At 50.5% G+C, this 21965-nt stretch overlaps 1 protein-coding gene across 1 annotated transcript; it reads right to left on the bottom strand.

Moving 5' to 3' along the window:
- Nucleotides 1–662: 662 nt before the first annotated feature.
- ADA (adenosine deaminase) lies at nucleotides 663–20110 on the bottom strand. The gene is made up of 11 exons (XM_082292669.1): nucleotides 20013–20110; nucleotides 12988–13049; nucleotides 9711–9833; nucleotides 9452–9595; nucleotides 8521–8636; nucleotides 6151–6275; nucleotides 4478–4549; nucleotides 4115–4216; nucleotides 3311–3378; nucleotides 2793–2922; nucleotides 663–2389 (listed from the first exon to the last, which is right to left on the bottom strand). Exons 1-11 carry the CDS (start codon nucleotides 20046–20048, stop codon nucleotides 2288–2290), a joined length of 1080 nt encoding a protein of 359 aa, XP_082148795.1. The 5' UTR covers nucleotides 20049–20110; the 3' UTR covers nucleotides 663–2287.
- Between the last annotated feature and the right edge of the window lie 1855 nt (nucleotides 20111–21965).

The raw sequence follows: 21965 nt of genomic DNA, 5'->3' as shown, positions 1-21965 counted from the left end.
GCTCAGCCCCTGTCACTGACTGTGCTGCAAGACCAAGGGCACTGCCTTAATCAGCCACGTCCTGATCTGCAGAGCTGCTGAGCACAGGGATGCTCTAAGCCCTTCATGTCAGCTGAACATGGCCATGCCAGACCTGTCAAGGTCTAACCAAGCACGAAATGACCCAAAACCTTTGGGCAAACACTCACCTGTCTGCACTGACTGTGCAGCCCAACAGCCCACACCACCCCTCTTCTGCCTCTGAGCATCAACCAACTGTGCAAAACCCAGGAGACAGTGAAAGAAAAGTGACTACTTTTGATAAACACCTGGAAAAGTGAGAGTACACAGTGCTGGCACTGCTGCTTCCAGCAGTGGGACACACCCCTGTGATGACTGAAGGGAAAAGGACAGGATGCTGGAACAACCTGCGGCCATAAATCCAGCTTGGCTCCCTGGCATGGGAGCAGGCTTCCCTCTGGCTGCCAAAGTGCTCCAACCTGGCACCAGGAGAAAGCAGGAATCAAACTACCAAAGCCCCCATCACACCTATCAGTGAACCCCTGTGGTCTAGCAGGGGTTGAGGACCACAGGCCACAGTCCCTAACAGTCACCTCTGAACAGAAGGGCACAAGGATTTCTGTTTTAATATAAATTTGTTATTTTATTAAACAGGATTAACAATCAACTGTCCAGAATCCAAACAAGCAACTCTTCTTCAGAAAAAGATTTTGAAGAAAAATGACCCAAAAAGGGCCTGTCTCTTACTGCAATCATGTCCCTAGAAGTGATACTTTATCTTTTGCTTTATAAAAGTAAGAAAATCACTCTCTCATCTTCATTTATCTATCTATGTGTATATATGCACCATGTACTTCAGAGGTGAGTATTTAACTCTGAAGACCAATATGGAAGCCCAGAAAGAATGGAAATACTCCCAGCACACCATCACTGCTGGCTGAGGCTGGACCAGTCTGGGGTCTGTCCATGGCAGTGGTGACCACGGCCCCTTGTCAAAGGCAACTTTTTGGTACAGTATCTTTGGAGTAAGCATCTTGGCAGACCCCTGGGATGCTAAAGCACACCACACACTCAGGTAAGAAAATGATGGTCTCTTCTCTGGATGGACAGCTCTATTGCTTATTGAGTAAAAACACTCCAATGCACCAACATCCCTAAGGAATTTTTGGTGTGTTTCTCTGTATAAATTCTCCACCAAACTGAAGATCTGACTTCTAGCCAGTGTCGTAATTGAGTGAGAGAAGCAATCAGATGGGACATGAGTCAATGTGTGACACTGGGTCCAAGTTAATTTACTGATTCAGCCTTGAGAGTGCCTAATGATTGTGTCAAATCAGAAAGAGGGCAGAACTGTTAAACCAGGCAATCAATCACATTTTTTCCGAGTCCTAAACAAAGGTAAGAGGAAGATCAAACTGCAGATCACAGGAGCTCTCCAAGATGAGTACAAAACTGGGAAAAATCCCAGAAGGCAGATTTTGACCCAAAGTGGTAAGATTATGTTCCAACTTCCTATGTGTGTGCGAGCATAGTCACGGCCAGCTGTGAGCACAGCTGGGCCCTGAGCCCAAGGCGTGCACTTCTGCAGCAGTGACACTGGGAAGCCTGATATATGGGAGTTCTTGTCCAAGAAAGGATGCCAAAAAATTAGTATTTTGTTTTAAATTCCCTTCAGACCTGTGCACAGGCAGGGGCACCAGCCTGCAGCTTGTTCTTGTTCCAGTCTTGTTAGTACAAGACTAACTCTGGGTAAACATAGCTGTGACCAAACCCTCCCGCCCACAGGACAAGACGAAAGCCTCTGTGTCTGGAAGGGGTGCTCACTCCCTGCCAGCACTAGCACACCTCTTCCCTGGAAAGGTGAAGATTAACTCAGGCCACAGAGTTGAAAGTGGTTATTTCAGCACCGCAGGCTAGGGCCAGGCAGGTCAGTGGGACAGGACAGGTAAAACAGGGAAAGAGGGGAAAAACTGCAGGAGAGGTTCTTCTGTTTGCATTTGCAGTACAGAAACACCAGCAGATGGAGAAGGAAGTCAGGCCAGCAGGCAGATCCAGTCTGCTTGCACAACAGCAGGATAGGAAGCTGGATATCCATTCAGGAGAGAGTTTGTGGGGTACAGGTAGGTGTATGTGATAGCGTGATTCTGATGAGCGCTGTAAGGGTTAGCACAGGGCTGCCAGGAATAGAGACCGACTCTGGGCACCTCCTCCCAGTACTCCCACTGGCAGAGGAGAGGCAGGCACTGGTGAAGAAGGGCCCTGCTCCACGCTGGCTCCCAGGGATGGGTCATGATGCATTGGGGACCATCCCATAGGCTTCGTACAGCTTGTTGAGCAGCTCCTGCTTTTCCTTCTCAGGTAAGAAGCTGGACTGGGCTGCATTGATGTTCTGAGGAGGCAGAGGAGGAACACAGAGACATTAAGACACATCAGACATGAACACATGGTTCAAGTGCACATCCCAGCACTTGGCTCTGAGCAGCAACAGGCGAGGGAGAGTATAAAGTTGCCACCCTCAGATTCATTTCCATGGCCTTGTTTTATGACAACTGCTCTGGCCCATCACTAGCAGCAGTCCCAGGAGAAATGAGACCAGCACAAAGCAAAGGCCTTTAAGTACTCTGGAATATTTGGGATATGCACTTTGAGCCTGGTCCTACTTTCCTGCCTACAGGGCCAGAGCAGAATTTTCTGGTTTCCATTAAAAACTCTTCAGCTTATAAAGAAAAACCAGTAGGTTATTCTGGGCTGCACCAGGACACCAGCAGAGCACCCAGCCAAGGCTGACTTACGACTCTCTTGAACTCCTCTTCAGTGAATCCCATGTGTTCCTTCACAATGCCATAATCCTTGTCAATGGTGGAGTTAAAGATGAGGGGGTCATCCGTGTTTAGAGAATAGTTGGCACGATCCTTCTTGAATCTGTAAGGAAATCAGGCTGAACTGGTGGGCAACGCACTGGGTGTGACACTGTGCAGTTCTCAGGGTGAAATGCAGCAAAAGCAAAGACCTCGGGGCTGTCCCTGCAGCTGGCACTGCTGGAGACAAGCACAGGGCTCAACCTGTCCCCCCATAGCTCTGCACTGACCTGCCAGTAGTGGGTAGTGCAGCTCAGAGCAGGGCAGGAGGGACAGGACAGCCTCCCCAAGGGACCCCCACACCTCTCCAGCTGCACTAGGCTCCCCTGTGCCAAAGGACACGGATTATATCCTAAATAATCAGCTGTGCCTTAGCTTTGTAAAGCAATAAAGCAGGTGTAATCAACCCAAATCCTAGTTATTTGAAATTTCACATAATTGAGAAGTCTTACTGTATTACGGGGTGTTTGCTGAAGTCCGGAGAACATGCTCCAGTGAGGTAACTGGACCAAGGGCAGACCTGTTTGGAGGAGGTAAGCATGAAAACCAGAATCAACCACAGAGATCTGAACCCCAGCTGTGGACACAGATAGCTCAGCACACTGGTGAAACCAGATTAGAGCTTTGCTCACAGCTGCCCCTCAGCGCTACTCCGACAGACCAGTGCATGCCCCAGGACACAGATGCAAGGAGCCCACAGCCCACATGACAGTGGCAGGGGCCAGTGGGATGTTTCCCATGGCCAGTCAGTCACCAGCCCTGGTTACAAAACCACTTGCATTAAGTACATACTCCTTGTGTTGGTTGGATATGTCCATTCTGGGGAAAAGCGAAGTAAATCCACACATGCACTGTAAGTCCCAGGCATTTCCACCCTCTAGCCAGACTTGCTCTGGTACAGCAGCCTGATTTGTGGAAGGACAAGCCTTCAGGCTTGAGGTGTATAAATTAGTGAATAAGCCCTCCAGAATTTATCCTTGGCCACATAAGGATCCATTCTTTCTGCCATGTGCCTCCCACAAGCTGCTGTGCACACCAGTGCTCCCCTGCAGCACATCCCAGCCAACACCCAGGTTTGTCCCCAGCATTTTTCCTGTGGAGCTTTGGGCATCTGGGTACAACACAACATCACTGTACATGTGGTCAGCACTTGGGTGTCAGCTCCTGTCCCTGGCTGTAGCACAGCTCAGGTGAGGGCTGGTTTTCCACTCAGACAGCAGCTACCTGGTTGTCACGCTCCCACCACATGTCCTTACCTCAAAATGCATCTTTATTTTCAGCAGCTCCTTGTAGAGCTCAGGGTCCTCCAGGACATGGTATCCGTGGCCAACCCGCTCGGCCTTCAGGACATAAACTGCCTAGAGAGCAGAGAAAACCACTCAGAGCTTCCCACACAGCTCAGCCCCTGCCTGCCCCGAGACCCCCACCCCACTGCAGGTACAGCCTGCACCACTGAGCTGGCTCCTAGGATGTCCTTTTCCAGCTATCAGGTCAGATCTGTCCATGTCTCCAGTGTTCACCTTGCTATGGATATGGAGAGGACATGGATGCCTCTCTCCCTGGTGCAGGGCACATCACACCCCTGTCCCTCTCTACCCTGAGTCAGGAACTCCTCGTACCTCCTTGACCATGGCAGCTGGGCCGGCCTCCCCAGCATGGACAGTGCGATGAATCCCACATCTCTCAGCTTCCTGCAAAACAAGGGAGAGAGAACATGTTCCTGTCCCATCACCTGCAGCAAGGTCAGCAAGCTCTGGGGCTGGCACTGCTCCCAGGGGCACAGCAAGGCTCCTGTGCCAAGAGCCCACAGATCACGAGCCTTGCACTCCAAGGGCTGCAAGAGCTCAGTAATGTCACATAGAGAGACACTTAAAAATCCTGGTTATCTTCCACTGGAGCCCAGCCAGGCTCTTCATGGGTTCTTAATACTGGGTGAGTTCACCATTCCCTCCTCTCCAAACAGCAGCAAGCTCTGAGCTCCTCTTCCTCCACCCACTTGCCTTTCTGCATGAACCTTGCAGCAGTTGCACTCTTTGGAACTTCCACACTTTTGGCCAGTTCCAGCCATTTGGGAGAGTGTAGAGGCACCCCAGGGCAGAGATGAAGAAATGCTCTGACATTGAGCACCTCCCTCCTGCAAGGGGCTGGGGGTGGAGGCAGCCCAGCCGTAAGGACCCTGCGAGTGCAGCTTTGGGTGCAGCTCTATGACCATCCTGAAAATTCCTTTGCAGGGGCCACAGGCCACCCGGGCTTGTGAGCCAGCCATGGAGCCTGAAGGAAAGCCTGGAGGGAAGCCTTGCTGGAGAAGGACCACCCAGCTGGCAGCAGCAGGCAGGCTGCAAGCCCCATCTTGCAGCAGACATTCTTCACAGACAGTCCTTCAGGGCTTTGCACTCAGGAGTTTTTTTCAGTTACTTAATACGGATGGGAGGAGGGTTTGCTTCAGCACCTCAGAGCCTGAGCAAGCCCCTGGCACAGAGAGAAGATGCATCCTTCAGACAGAGGAGGCTGGACCTGGGTACTGCTGGCCCACCAGGGCAGGATGAGACTGCCTTCCCATCAGTTAATAAAGCCCTGTGCCCGTGTCCTGGTTTATAATCACCCTGTTCAGCCAGCACAGCAGTGCAGGCCGGCCTTGTATCAGCTCGCACTGATGGGGTGAAGACCCCAGGGAAGCCCCATGTGGTTTCAGACCTGAGCACTGCTTGCAAACCACCACCCTTTTTGCCAGTGATGGTGCACGACCTCCTGCCCCACTGATGGAGGGGACTAACAACCCCAAATTTCCACCAGCAAAGAGAAGCGAGGCTTTCCCTTCCCTTTGAGCCACTGCAAAGGCTGAGGTTTAGTGAGAGCCTGGGATCAGGCTCCTGAAGCCATTCCAGTGTTTGCATTTGAGATGATCAGATAAAAGCCCTGCAAATGTGCAGCTTCTCCTCTTCTCCTCTGGTGATTTCTGCCAGACTGGAAAGTCCAGTCTCTTCCACCCTTGGCTGTGGTTTCACCAAGCCCCAGGAGCCAACAGTACCGCGGGGTGGGGGCTGGTTTGGGCTCCATGTCACTCATGTCACAGTGCTACAGGATAGCATGCCAAGCCCCAGCTCTCATGTTTTAGCAATGATGCCTGCCATTAATCATTTAGGAAATATAAACAAATACTTTTGCTATTTAACTGAATGTTTTTAATAGCTGCAACGAATTTTTAAGCTGTCCCAGCTGTTTGCAGTTTGAAAAGCGTCCCTTCAATATACATGTTTCTTGTAACTTCTTTTAAAAAACTTATTCCACAAACCTCATAAGCCTTCTTATGCTCAGAGTAATTCTCCACCTTCAGGGACTCATCTCCAGCCAGGTCAACAGCCACCACAGAGTCATTTCGATACTTCTTGCAGAGCTCCACCACCTCTGGAGACCAGTCTGGAAGAGGCAGCACCAGGATTCAGGAGGAAGCAATCAGAAGGGTCACACCTTCAGCATTTTTCTAAACAAATCCTGGTCCTATAACTAGCAGGCTAGAGCTATTTTCTTTAGTCTCTCCTAAAGCCTGATGCTCAAAAAGAAAGCTAGCAAACTCCTAGAAAGGTCTGTCATCTCTGTCATCTTCAGGCAAATAAAAGCTGTCAGCTGATCAGTCTGTTGTCAATGAAAGGGAAATCAAGTGCATTCACCAGCTATAAAACTGCTCTCATCATGCTCACTTCAAGCAGGGGAAAAAATTAAGTACTTCCAAGCAGTGGTGACTGCTGCAGTTGGCTTGAGGCAAGATGAACTGCACTGCCCTGGGGCTGTAACCTGGTGTGTTGGAGAAATCTCTCAGCTCCTGAGCTTTCACCCCTTCCCAGGCTGGGCAGGGTAAGGGTAAAGGCAAGAACTGTCCCACTGGATGTGTTGTGCATGGAGGAGATTGGGCTGGGAGGGATTTCTGGGGAGCCCTGTACTGCAGCCATCCCTGCCCTGCTCTAGGGCATCCTTGACTCCCCCGAGGATTCTACTCCTGGTGGGAAGGAGCTGAAGTTTTATCTATTTGCCATCAGTGAGAAAGAGAGTAACAAGTGGCCAACAACTGCTTCAGAGCTCTCCCTGATCAGGACAGATAACCTCTGAGAAAGGAACTGCATCTACCAGCTCCCACAGCACTTAACCTCAGCAGAAAGGCCAAGAAACAGAGATAAACAGTAGTGTTAATAATTAACAGGCACCTGCTGCATACAGACAATCCCCAAATCATATGAACACACCAAGATGATGTGTGCAACTTCATCATCTTTTTTTTCCCCACCATTTTCCAACTTGCTGCGTTAGAGCCATTCTTTTATTAACAAATTTAATATGAGTTTGTCCTGGCTGGCATCTTTGCCTTTCTCTCAACAGTTCATCAATTACAGGGTGGCTTCTCACTGTGAAGCACATCCTGAATGTACTGCTAGAGACTCTTTATCAAGCACATCACTGGCTCTGAGTATCAGCTGGTGCCCTGGGGCACAGGTATGAGAATGCCACCTCTGCTGTTTGCACAAGCAATCCCTCCTGCAGTGAAATGCAGGCTGTACATGCCCTTGGATGCTCCTGCCACCTCCTGCCTTTACCACTTGTGCACTGGCAGGGACTGTAGCTGCAGATCAGTGTGACTGTGCCTTACAGCTCTCCAGTTTCTACAAAGAAAAACATTTTCTTCCTAGAAACTAGAAATATAAGGGTCAAGTTTTCAAAGTCTTGTTTGGTGTTGACTGTGTAGGCAGGAAAAAAAAAAGCACTCTCAAATTCGTATTTCTTGACACAAATTAATCATGTACTCACTAGGAAAAATCTTTCCACCATCTACCCTACTAAGCCTACATAAAACTGGTGAGAGATACGAAGATACTCAGAATAAAATCTTCACATAAAAAAGCTATTGTCACACAGCCTCTCTCTGGCTGCATTCTTCCCTAGAGGAAGATGCTTGCAGAACTCAGCAGCCCACTGAAATGCTGGAAATTGGGTTTTCTTCCTATCCTGGGTCACAGCACCTGTTACCAACAAAGTTTCTCATCGGAGCTGCTGACTTTATAAAAAATGTATTATATACATGCCTTAAGTATATTTGACTCATGTTTTCAGCTTAAGCCAGCAGAGACTGGCTGCTGCCAGTGGATTCTCTGGCTGCCGCCAGTGGATTCTCTGGCTGCCCCATGACCCAGGCTAAGGAAGGAGCATCCTGCTGTAGGACTTCCCCTGCAGGGAAGTGTGAGATGTCATGCCTGGTCCTCCTTCCATGACCATTGGCTCTCAGACCTCCAGTCAGTCATAGAAGATGACACTGCTCACTGTGCCAATGGCTTTTATTGGCCCAAGGTGAGCTCTGGCCTTTGGGTGGGGAGCAGAGATCACAGTTCCCCCAGGAGAGGACAGAAGAGCCCCTTTTGTCCCTCTCACAAGACCTTTCAGATACTGGTCGTACCCACAGACTCCCACGCTTGCATCCAGCAAACCTTTGCCCCGCAGTGAAAGGGGCAGAGGACCCCCACCAAGACAAGAAGCTCCTCAGCACTGTCTGGTCCTGCATCACACCCAGGAGTGGGGCTTTCCCCACGTTCCTGCAGGGCCCCAGACCCAGGGGACGTCCCCACCGCCACGCGTCAAGGAAGGGGAGCAGAGCAGCAGGGGAGCTGCAATACATTACTTGGCATATGGCGCATGCAGCATAGAATAGACCTGGCTTTGATGTGGAAATCCCTTTCTCCATCCTGCAGTCCCTGATTTACGAGCTGAACGACTTCATCTGGAGTGAGGTCTCCCCTGCAGGGAAGAAAAGCCATCAGCAAGAGGCCAGATGTGCTAGGGAGGCAGGCAGGAGCTGCAGGTCCAGCCCAGCATCCCCATGGGAGGACAGGCTGCCCCAGGTTCCACTCACCTTAACATCCAGAGATGCCCACTGAGACCACCCAGAGCCTGAGGGCACCTTTTATACCCCTGCCATGGCCACATTTACCAGATAGCAGGCACTGAAGCAGGCACAGGTGATATTAAGATTTAGAAAGGCCTTGGGAAACTGGGTGCCCACCCTGCCTGAGCAGAGGAACCCCCTCTTTGCCAGAGCATCTCATGAGGGCACGCAACTCTCTGCAGCCAGGCAGGGGAAAACGCAGGGCTCAGCACCCACCACAGCACACTTTGGAGGGGCCCCAGAGCCCTGCATTGATTTAATGCACATATCACAGAGGGGATGACATGAAAGGAAGGGATCAGATCACCAGCCCCCTCCGACACCACCCACCATCTCTGCCAGCTCAAATTCCTGTTTTGTGGTCAGGCAGTCCATATCTCTCACAGGGAATGGCTTCAGACAGAAGGTTGAGCACAACTGCTCTGCACATGCAGAACTCGGTGCCCAGAGCAAGGGATGTTAAAACACTGCAGCACACGGAGATATTTAAGATGAAAAGCCCTCTCAATGGGAGAGAAAGCTGGAAGCATGCTGGCTCTTGCTGCATGGGAGGAGAAAGGTTTGTTACAGCAGCCTTTGAACACGCAGTGGCTGACTGGCACTGGCCATGCCTTCTCCATGCCCAACCAGCCACCCACCAGCTCCCCAGCACAGCAGGATCACTCACTCAGCTTGTCCCCAGGGGATGGGATCCACACCAGCATTGGCCAGGAGATGAGGGCTGTACCGGACCTCCACGTAGGCGATCCCTTCCTTTGCTTTTGTTTCCACAAACTCGTAGGCAATTCTCCTCACCGCCTCACGGTCACCCCTGCAGGGGTGGCAGTGGGACCTGTCACGCTCAGGGCCCACAGGGCACCTCCAAGGCTGAGCCAAGGGATCCTTCCAAGGGTTGAGGGGGAAGAAACAAAAAGCAGGGTACTTACGCAATGGCAGGCATGTAGTAATTAAATTTCTCTAGAAACTGGGGAAGTGTCAGTGGTGTGTCATAACTGACATACTTCAGGAGCTCCTCAACAGTATTTCCGGGGAGAGGGATGCCTCTTTTCCTGGAAATGAAGTCACGTGTTACTGACAGGGAAGGTTATCGCGGTTTTAATCAATGCGTTTCATACAGCAATTGCCTCCAAAGCTGGCGGCATCAACCACCATTTCTTCACAGGAAAGATACAGCACACGCTGTCCTTCCAAAATCTCCTCACGGATGGAGCCCTGAATCTCAGCGGGGAGGAAGGAGATCCAAAACACAGGCAAAGCACAAACAAACCGAAATACAAGCCCAGGCTGACCCGGCAGGAACACAGCCAGGGCACATTTTAAGCTTAAGAAGGAGTTCATCTAAAGGGGCTCTGGATTATTTCTTGGCACCTCCTAGACCTAGCAGCAGAATTGCCAAAATTCTTTAGAAAAGTTAATTTCCACTTATGCAGGCTCAAAGGATTGAAACATAACAGAGATGCTCCAAGGCCTGGGGTCATACAGGCAGAAGTGTCGTGGCTCATGGGTTTGGTGCCAGCAGCTCCTGCGAGTGAGCTGGTTCCTGAGCCCAGCATCCTGGTGGCATCTTCTGTGACAGGAACAGCTCCCACACAGGAACAAATGGCAACAACTGCTCTCACCAAAAGGACAGGCATGCTAATGCCCACATAAATGCTTCCAAGAGGGAAGAGCAGCTGGAATACCGAGTGGGTGAAGGTGTTCCTGGTGTGGTGACAGCCGGGATCAAGGGTGCTGCCAGCCAAGGCTGCTGCAGCTTCCTGGGCAGGCTTTGCCACCCCCCCCCCCACCCCGGTACCCTGCACAAGCCAACACAAATTTGGAATAATAACTAGACAATTGTTTTTAATCCTCTTTCCTGCCACAATGAATTACATCTGATTGATGGAAGAACTCTAATAGAGACAAAACACCACAGACAGTTTAGTGCTGCGATGCCAGCAACCATCCCAATGAGCCATGCAAGGACACAGTCCAAAGGACCCCGCTCCTGGGCTTGGTAAACATTGCTCCTTCTCCACTCAGCCAGGAAGGAAACCAGCCCCACGCTCAGCCCTCACATGCAATCTGCACAGATTAAGTTGCTGGCTCTCAGCAGGGAACACTCATCCCTGCCAAGGCATCGGTTTTCCTCCCTGCCTTGCCCTTTCCATGGCACTGACACACCAGTCTCTGCTCCAGGAACCAACTTGCACCTTCCTCCACCTGCCCGGGGAAAGTTTCCTAGAGCAAAGCCACTTCCCTGACCTCTTTCATGTGCTTCCTGAAGAAGTGCCTTCATGCAGGCATCAGTGGCAGTGCTTTGGGATGATCCACACTGGAGTCATGCCTCTGGATGAGGAGGTCTGGTGGATCATGCCAGTGTGGTTTTTGGAGCTCCTGTTGCCCCATCCAACCCTCCTTGTAGCTGGGATTCTTCTTGAAGCACAGTGGCCAGAGGGGAACATGTTTGTCCTTACTGCCACCTCAGTGTGCTGCCCAGAGCCCCCTGCAGCCATGGGCAGCACCGTGCACACCATCCCACCACGGAAAGGGAACCTCTCCTGAGGACACCTAGACCCCATGAGGGGTTTGACACAGCTCTGAGCCCTTTGGCTGGGCAGGGCAGATGCAAAGACTGACCCAGATCTGACAGAACTGGAGACAAAGTTTCTGAAAACAGCTGAGTTCAGCAGTGCACTGCCCAAGGGGGCTTGTGCATCTCAGCAGCTTGGGGTTATGTGTACATGGTTAGACACCACCTGGCAAATTTATTTCCAGCTCTTTACCTTTAAAAATAGACCACAAGCAGCTTTCTGTGCCATGGGTGAGGTTATTAAGGCAGTCAGTCCCCTATAGCCTTCTGTACTGCCCCACTGCTTTTTTTGTGTGTGAGTTTAAGTTTTAGAGCCCATGAATAGCACAGCCTTGCTCCACCCGAGGGCTGGCAGCTCAGGGAGATGCCAGGGCTGTTTAAAAATAAGAGGGAACTCAGCACACACTCAGGCAATGAAGGTTTCTGCCCTAAGCAAGGATCCTGGCACAGGATCCCCAGACAGCCAGTGCCTCCTGGCTTTCAGGGCTCCTACAATTTTCCTAGGGGACTACACTGGCATTTCCCATTTGCAGGAAGACGGACCCAGCAGAGCTCCAGGGAGTCAGCACCAACTCTTTTGTTCATTTAGACCTGTATTCCAGCCCTGCAGCCCACCAGCAGGAACCCTGACTCAGTTCACCATGCCAGCATCCAGCAAAAAATGGGGTGGACAGCCCTGACCCACCCTCCTCTCTGACTACGCAGCAAAAAGTATGGCCAGGCCCTGCAGAGAAAGCTACTCCAGAAAGATTATTTCCCCGCAGGACTGCACTGCCTTGGAATCTGCTGGGTTCACAGAATGCCAGAACCACTTCCCGTCCTCCTCAGAACTGATTTCCTCCCCAAAATACCAGAGCTATGCCTAAGAGCTGTTTCCCAAAATCCTTACCCTTGCCACCTTCCTGATCTGAGGGTATCAGTGACAGCTGGAAGAAATCTTGTTTACTTTGCTTACAAATGTGGAGCCAGGCCCTCACACAGGTTAATCATTCACCCCATGCTTCCCACACAATCTACACTGAAGGAAGATGCACGTGGGCTCTGTCAAGGAAACAACCTCTCTCTAAGTCACTGCCAAGTGCTTCCCTGGGTCACCCCCACACGAGCGTGACTCCTTGACTGCTGACACCAGGCAGACAGCCTGGGATTCAAATCCACATGGCAGCAGGGCAGGCAAGGGCACCCAAACTGGTTTTTCCTCCCAAACCATGGAACAGCAGCACCACCAAGACAATGCTCAGAGCCTGCTGTCATTCCACTTGCTTTTGCGATTAGGAATGTGGAAAAAGAGATGAGAATACAGCGCCTCTGCTGTGTCCTGAGTACACTTCAAAGGCAGGCAGCTCTTTATGAGACATCTTCTGGACTTTTCTCATGGTGGCGCCTCTCAGCTTGCCCAGCTCACAAACCCACGACCACCTCAGTCACATTCCTGCTACCTGTGAAGCCCCACTGTCTTTTGGGGTGTGCTCAGTGTCCTCACACTGTGCAGTCAGGTCTGGGCAGAGACAGAACCAGCACCAGCCAGGTCTGCTGCCTGCAGGAGCTCATCTGCCACAGATCTGGAGAAGCAGAAGGGATGATGCCTGTGAACTGCAGCTCCCAGAGCTTCCTTCCCGCCCCCAACTCACTTGCCGAAGTACAAGATGGTCTCTGGTCTAATGGCTCCATCCAGGTGGACGTGAAGCTCTACCTGCAATAAGAGAAATGGGTCAGGTACTCTTAGAGCTGCAACAACAGTTCAGAGAGAAGGAGCTGGTGCTCACGTGGGTATAAATGCAGCCAATACAAAGTCATGACAAGGAGGCACATAAACATTTTTTAAAATATAACCATTATAAATTTTCTTCTTCAATATCTAAGTATCATCTAAATATTTTGTTATGGCTGCTGCAGCTCACACATTTAATGAATCTTTAGAAATTTATCCTGTTTTCAGTAATTTTCAGGAACTGTCCTATCCTTATTTAGATTTCGGGAAGAGTGAAAAAAGCAAACCCCAAACACGTTCACTTTCCAGCTTGCTTCCTCCTTGAAATTACAGGCAGCCAAACACCAATTAATTTGTTAAGAGTCATTACACAAAAACTTTGACTTCACTTCCAAGAATCAGCTCCTGATGGGTTGTTAATTACTTGGTATTATCAGGGCTTACAGGCTCTCTAATCCTACATAAGGGGTCAGTCCCATGGCACAAAGGTGCTGTAAAAAATAATAGTAACTAGCTGTGCAATAGAGATAGCAAGGTTTCAAAATAAAACACTTAAATTTTTACTTAATTGCAATGGGACAGTGACTCAGGTCTTTTCACTCTGAAGCCCTGTTTCCCCATTATTGCTGAAACACTGGATTTTGGAGAAAGAGACCCAGAAAAGCAAAAGCAAGCTTTTTCCATTAGCCAGCTGGGGCTTTTGGAGGAACACGACAAAAGTAATTTGGAAGTCAAACTGGGAAGGAAAATGTTAGCTGTAAAATGTTTCCGCTAGATATTCATCTTTCCAAAACTGTTTTCTTTTAAGTAACGGAATAGCCTACAAAATACGTATCTAATTTTACTGTATTTTTTAATGAAACTGTAGATTAGAAACTTAATACACTAAGTTCTTTTTAGATATAACATCGTGGACATTTTCCTGCATAGACGATAGCTGCAGGGTGCCAAGGGTAAGAATGGAGTAGGATTCAGAAGAGGACTGGATATTTGCATGGATAACTAAACTACCCAGGGTTACTAATTAAAACCCACAAACCCTCTGGCGTCAGGGCATGTATCAAACAATAACTACGAGGAGCTGGGAGAAAATTGAGTAAGCGGTGCCTGCAAGTGTCCAAGAGCAGGTGACGTGAGCTCCTGGCACAGGGCTGGCAGTGCCCATCTCTGGGGCGTGCACTGATGCCCCTGAGCTCACTCCCATCCCTGCACACCTGCCCTGCAGGCAGAGGCACCTGACTCACTGCCAAGGCTGTCGCTGGCCACTTCTGCTGCAAAAGGCAGGGCAGGGACAGTGCTGGGGTTCAGGCCATCTCCACACCATGGCCATGAAGCTGCCACGGAAGCACTGGTGGGATGCCAAATGCAGATGGGCAGGCCCAGGACAGATCAAACTGCTTGTGGCAATCAGCTGGCCCAGGGGTCATGAACACACCCACAGACACCACTGTTAGCAGATGGTAAAAAGATATCCCTGCCACTTCTCCTACCCTTAAGATATGATCTGAATCTACAGAGAGGAAGATTTTAAAAGGGCAAAACCTGATCTTTCCCCCCTCCTTGAGTTACACAAGCCTGCTTATGAGGACTAAATGTCCTGCAAAGCAGCAGATAAAATAACAGGCTACAGACAGGGTCTGCACTGCCAGATGTGGACGCCTGGCACGTTTTCCACTCTTAAGCTCCAATTCCTATTTCAAAACCATGCAAGATCCACTCCTTGAGGTATTCAACAGCTCTTATGACTTTCTGATGGAGTTACAGGCTTGAAATTTGCTCACACTGGATTTAAAAACAAAGCAACCTGAACCTATTGAGGTCTTCTCCCTCAAATACTTTTCAAGTGTTTCCTGCAAGAACATCTCAACATGACATTTCCATCAATGAGAAAGCAGATTCCGTGGCATCCTTCATCTATGTAAGCCACCTCCTTCTGCCACTTCCGCAGGTGAGATGCTTGTAAAGCAACAAAGTTCCTCTCCAATATCAGCAACAGGCTCTTTCTCACCTGCCAGCTTTTTTTTTTTGGGTCTGGAGACACTTAAACCAAGTGCTAAGAAACCGTCATGCAATGCTGTTCAACCCAAAAGTTTTGGGTTTCCTCAAGATCAGTGCTTCAGAGCACCGTTTTCTGCAGCTGTCATCTCTGCTATTTAGACGGCCAAAGGGCATTCAGGAGAAGATGGAAAGGTGTGCCTACAGAGCTCCAGATAAGGATGCAATCAGCAGAGGCACAACCCAGCAGCTCATCTGCCCCCGGGGGCACTCTTGCTCACAGACCCTGAGGGCTTCCAGGTCCGTGGGAGGCTGCTCACTGCAGATTACATTTCAGCTCTCTTCCTTCGTGTTTGTTTTGGGTAAACAAAGCACAAGTCTTTTCCAGATACAAATGGGTGACACGACCTTGCCTTAAGCCAAGGAAAGTACCCAGATAAGGATGAAAGAGTTTTCTCTGAACTGTGGCTCCAGGGGACAATGGCTGAGCAAGCAGAAATTAGGTGAATGCAGGAGCTCAGTACTTCTTCCAGAGCTCTCTGCTCCTTAGTACACAGCTCCATGTGGTCTCCCACCCCAAACCCTCCAATTTATCTGGAGAGAAAGCACATGCACACATATTAAATTGGGATCTCAACACTTGGTGAAGGATCTGAAGAGCACCACAGGCTGCGCCAGCACTGGAGCCTTCAACCATTCCAGGACCACTGATCATAAAATCACAGAAAGGTTTGGGTTGGAAAGGAACTTGAAGGTCCAATTTAGCTCCAACCCCCTCTGCCATGGGCAGGGATGCCACCCACTAGACCAGATTGATAACTTCCCTTCTCACAGCCCAGCTGGATGCGGTATCACCTGTTCTGATGAACAACAAGAAAGCAGCAGAACTCTCCAACGCTTTCCTGAGGCAGAAGCTTTGCTCTTCTCCCATTTACAATGAGGACCCTCAGGACCAGCTCTGTGCAGCCACCCTTCAGCTCTCCTGCACCTCCACGGACCTCCCACCATCAAAAACCCAGAGTGTAACGCAATAAAACTTTTAGTTTCACTCTAGGCTTGTTGAAAGCCAGATGGATGGGTTCAAAGAATGTTCAAAAGGCTGTGAATTGTGCGTCCTCAGCACAGACAGCCCCCAGCAAGACCATCAGAGCAAACCCAGTGCTTTCCATTTTTATGCTGAAAAAGTTTTAGCTCAACCATGGCACATGATTCTTTAGTGCAGATATCAGCAAGCTGGTTTGGACTTCTAAAAAGGAGAAGTTTTAAGGGCTCTGGCTTGACTTCTCTGAAAACATTGTAATGTTTTCTTTGAGATGTAATAAGTTTCAAAAATAAATTCAAACACAAAAAGGAAGGTACTCAAGCAAGTATGCTCCATTCCAAGATCAAGTCTGATTATTTTTAATGTAGTGAAATTAAGGGGAAAAAGTTAACCAAACATTCAAAGTATTTTCAGCCACAGTCAACCCAACACAATTTCTCTATTATGGTTTGATCAGTGGACCATGGCAGAACAGTTACTTGCTCAGCTTGCCCATTATACGGCATAAAAAGAGCCATTCAAGCTAAGGCACTTGAAGGTTTTGTGTATTAGGTGGTTTTAGGGTCTTCTAAAAAATATATACAATGACCAAAGTCAATCCGCCCCTTTTATTGTGAGGTTTCCAGCAGATGTTAATACATAATCAGGCAGCTGATAAAGTTGCATCATTTAAAAACCCTTAACAGTGCCCAGGATTATTTATCTGCCTCTTAAAAGGTGATAATTTAGGTTCATTCTATTAATCCCAATAGCTGAAAACCAGGGCAGTTACAGCTGTAATTTGTCAATTATTAGGTAAGTGTGGCAAATCACTGCAAAAAACAATGAACTATGTTCCCCAAAGACTGGTTTTATGGACGGGTGCTGTCAGGAACAAAGTGATCCTCATCCTAAACTCACCTCAAACACTCATTTAGAAGCAAGAGGTGAAAGTGGCCCAAGAGGGTTGTGAAGTGGAAGTGGCACAGTATCATCCTCAAGCCTGAGGACACCACAACTGCATTTGGGAGATGTATCTGTCACATGCTTTAAGGCATGAGCCTTTAGAAGAGAAGCATGGGAGACTACAAGACCCACACTGCTCCACTGCAGGAAATATTTGTGCTTTCTAGGCAGCTAGACAATGATTCATGGGTTTGGTGGCTGAGGAAGAGGAGGGTGCTCCCGTGCTGAGCAACCTTTAGTACCACCCTCCTGGCACCAACTACTCAACCTCCACTGACCTCAGCAGGAGACTTCTGGTGATATTAACAGGTGATGGTGGCTGTGTGTCATCCCAGGTGATGGTTCTCATGGGGTGGCAGGGCCATGTACCTACCGACCCATCACAGACCTCACACCCACACCTGGTGTTCACTGGAGCGAGGCACCACTTCAGAGCAATAAACAAGAGTCCTGGCACTTTGTGCAGCACCAAGCCAACCTCTTACTGCCACCATGTTTGACAAGTGGATCCGGGAAGGTTATCCAAGAGCATCCCTGTACTCCATTATCAAAGAATTGACCACACAAGGTACCACGGTGTAAGGTATGGCTTGAGCTCAACGCAGCCTCAGCAGCACCAGGCTCGGGCCCATGCCAAGTCAGGGGTCAGGCTGTGCACAGTAAGTGGACAAGCCAAATACAACATCATCCTTGACACATCACCGTGCACTCGCAGTCCCCACAATAGGCACAGAGAGTCTGCAGTGCTGCAGGGAGTGGAGTGGGGCAGGACATCCACCCAAATCCCCTGGGTACAGCCAGCAGAGGCACCTTTGGTGCCACCCAGGCTGGGTCAGCAGCCACTCTTTGCTGAGAGGCTGACACACACAGTGTGCCTGGCAGAACACCTGCCCCATGTGACCTGATGATTATTTTGCAAACCAGCTACACCAGCTGCTGGGAGGGAGTGAGCCTGACCCCAGAAACCCCTATTCCCATTCTGTTCTCCACAACACAGCTCAAGGCACATGGGAGGTGCAGGAGAAGACAGCCACATGTCCTGAAGCCTTCAAGCTGAGGCTGGCCTACAAGAAGAGGAGCCAGCAGCGAGCAAGGACAAGGTCTCTGCTCTGGTTGTGGAACAGAAAGGGTGATGGCTGACGTCAAGGAACACCAACCTTTTCTGCTCTTTTACAGCCTACGATAAGCAGGGTTCAAAGTTGTCCTCCTGCAGCTCCCTGTTCATCACTGCAGTCACTGGGAGTCAGCGAGTTCCTGAAAAATGCAGAGGCAGCCCTGGCCCCACATTCAGTCAGGGCTGAAGCTGCTCCAGTTACCAGAAACATCTCTAAAACACAAAAATGATCGTTCCCAATGGCAGAGGATCCAGAGGAATGAATAGGGCTCATTAACTGACTTCAGGCCCATTTTTTTTCCCCAAGCCTGACTTAGCAGGTTCACAGGGCTGAAAGGGACTGCCTGAGTCAGGAAAACCAGTCTCGTAACTGCCAATAGCCAGACAACAGAAGTCTGATCTTAGCAGTCAAACCCTGCAGTTTTTCCTAGGTCTTTCTCTTCGGTATCCCACTCTCCCACACACTGGAAAAGTAGAAGCACAAATGAAAGAAGAACTTAAGTTGCTTCTCTCGGCCAACAGTTTAAAACCACTGGGGTAACACAACAGCCTTTGTTCTTAGTGCAGCTGATGAAACACCACTATCTCCCAAAACTGAGGTGGACTTAAAAAGGCTTCAACCATTAGCAGCTGCCAACACTGCAGGGATTTTGGTATCTTGCCTGCTATTCCATGGATCAGCTTCCTAGAAAGGGAACCATAATGATGGAATGAAACACAAATCAGACCTGTGCACACTGCCTTTTCCAAGTATGTGAGACTTTCCTGGTGCAAACTCAGACTGAGAGATAAATGGTTTGGGAGTGAGAGAGGATGCAAACAGCAGCAAAACCCCCCAGTCCTTTCGTGGTTTTGGAAACAATCTCCTTCTTTGGAAAAGCCACAAGCAGTTGCCACCACTCACATTCTCCCAGAGCGGGAACACCACAAATCTCACATCATTTTTCTTGGTCTCCTCTGCCTTGACTCCTACTTCTCCCTAAGAGCCCAGCCTGGCAGACCTGCTCCCTGTACAGCAGCTTACCCAGACCACAGCCTGAGAGCTGAGCAACCCTGCAGCACCGGCAGTGTTCTGCAAATCAGATACAGGACTATTGCTAACCACAGCTGTTTCATCTTCTTCCTCCTCTATTTTACAATCTAAATAACAAACATATTACCGTATGATCCTACTAGAGATGTAGTACACAGGGCATGGAGAGAGTGAAAGACTGGAGCACACTCTGACAGCAGCCACCAAGGTGGTGTCACGGGTATCTGAGGAGTAACTGAACTAAATGTGTAAGAGAAAAAAAAAAACAACAACGAAACCACAAAAAACCCCAACCGAAAGCACCCACAAAACAACAAAATCAGCCCACAAAACAAAATAAAAAACACAAGAGAAAACATTTGTTTTAGTAGACTACGAGAACAGTTGGGATGCAGGGCCCTTCAGAACTTGCCCCCTTCCCCATCCAGGCCACCTGTGCATCCCCAGCCCGGCGGAGCCGTGTCCCCGGCCGGGCGCTGGGATGAGCCTGGACCCGCATCGCGGCGGCGGCGAAATGCGCGGGGAGCGCCGGGCCAGGGCAGCGCAGCGCCCGGCTGCGACCGCGGGGGGACAGCGCCCACCGAGCCCCGTCCCGGAGGGCACATCCCCAGCGAGCGGCCCGGCCGCGCCCCGGCTCCCAGCCGGCTGCAGCCCCGGGGTGCGGAGAGCAGGTGCTGCCGCTCGGCTGCGGGGCACGACCGGAGCGCGGCACCTCCGCGCCGGGGCGCGCCCCGACCCCCGCTCCGCGCACAGCACCGCGGTCCCGGGGCGCGCCCCATTCCCAGCCCTGAGCCTCCGGCAGCGCTGCCAGCTCACCTTGGGTCCCCCGAACACTCTCTGTGCCTGCTCCATGCTGCCGCTGCCGCTGCCGCTGCCGCTGCCGCCGCCGTTGCCGCCGCTCTACCGCCACCCCCGCTCCGCCACCCCCTCTTCGCCACCCCGCTCGCCCGGCCCCCGCCGGCCCCGCCCCGCCCCGCCCCGCGCACGCCGGGCCCGGGGCAGGCACTCCGCGGCTGGGCGCTTCGGCTGTGGAGGGGTGCTGGTGTCCGTCCCATTCCTCCCCACTGCCATGGGCAGGGACGCCTTCCACTATCCCAGGTTGCTCCAAGCCCCGTCCAACCCGGCCTTGGACACTTGGAGGGATGGGGCAGCTGCAGCTTCTCTGGGCAACCTGTGCCACCCTCACTGTTCTCACAGGGGAGAATTTCTCCCTCAAATTTAATCTAAACCCACCCTTCCTGAAATCCCACTCGTGTTTCCTTCAGAAGCTGAGGGCCCGGGTGGTCCTGCTACTCCAACGATAACACTGACAGAAAATGTAACAGGAAAAAATGACAGCTCAGCCTGTAGAACAGGAAAGCAATGTCCAGCTTTGATTGCAGTCTTAAGCCAATCCAACAGTGTTTAACCTTTCCTGCTCCCAAACCTGCTGCTCAGTGACTCACTTGGTTTGTCTGATGGCTTTTGGTCCACCATACACCTACTTGCAGCTCCTGCAAACTCACACTCAGCTTTTCATTTCTTATTTTCAGTGAGCTGGCCATGTTTTATTCTACTCCTCTGCCTCCTGCTTTCCTCTTCCGTGGGTGATGCACATGGCAGCCCATATCTCTGAAGACAGTGAGGCAGAAAGCCACAGAATCACAGAATGGTTGGGAACCTCTGGAGATCATTTAGTCCAGCCCCCCTGCTAATACAGTTTCACCTAGAGTTCCACAGGGTCCTGTCCAGGTTGGTCTTAAGTATCTCCAGAAAAAGAGACTTTCAGAGAAGTTCTGCCCGCTCCTCTCTGTCAAGCATGGCTTCTCTAAAACTGGAGAGAACAGATTTTCAGTCATTCCAGACCTAGCATCCCCATCTAGCCAAAGGCAGAGCTGCCAGGTTGAACCACTCCCTAGAGTGACCCTTGGGGAACATCCCTGGGGCCCATATGCAGCCCTGGGTGAGATGAGACCCAAGCTTCCCAGAAGGCACTGACCAGGCAGGTGGCATTTCCAAAATCACTGCAGAGGCAAGGACCACAGCTTAGTTCTGCATGACAGGAGTTCACCTGCCCAGGTGAGGCCGTCCTCAGACCACAGCCCAGGTCTGCAGGGAGCCTTGGAGACAAACATCACCATATCAATGAAAAATACTATTGTTACTTGCTCTGGTGCATAAGCAGAGAGAGCACCTAGGGTTGTAGTTGTGAACACTACCACAAATGGTTGCAAAATAAAGTTTCCTCATCTCCTTCCCCAGCTGTGTTTACTCCAGATGGACACTGTTTGTGGAAGCTGGCAGCAGGGGATTAGCTACGCAGAGCTCTGCTTGTGGGGATGGGGAAGGCTGGGTGCTCCTCTGGCCCTGTGCTGTCACAGTCAGGTGACAACAAACAGCCCAGGGGAGTGAGCAGCCTTGAAAACAGGGGCTGCAAGCTGGTGCTGGCAACGATTAGTGAGTGCAGGACATGCTACAGGCTCACTGCTCCACAGGGAAATGTCACCAGCCTCCCTTGTCACGCCTCCCCAGCTTTGCCATGAGAGCAGTGATGGAATTTCTGCCCCAAAGCCCAGTAGGCATTGAGAAAACAGTAGTTTTTCAGCTCAAATCCCAAGGTCATTTGGGTATGTGCACTGCAGTGGAGCCCATGGGAATAGCCCAGGGCTTGGCTGGGGTGGAAGGTTCATCAACATGTTCTCTTTTATTAAGTACCACCTTTCAGGGATGCCCTGACTGCATCCATGCTGTGCAGACAAACCACACTCGCCACAGCTAACTGGAAAAAAT

This window comes from Coloeus monedula (assembly GCF_965178545.1).
Source record: "Coloeus monedula genome assembly, chromosome: 17".
NCBI lineage: Eukaryota > Metazoa > Chordata > Aves > Passeriformes > Corvidae > Coloeus > Coloeus monedula.
The sequence above is the reverse complement of the archived record's forward strand: the minus strand, read 5'-3'. Positions and strand labels throughout refer to the sequence as shown.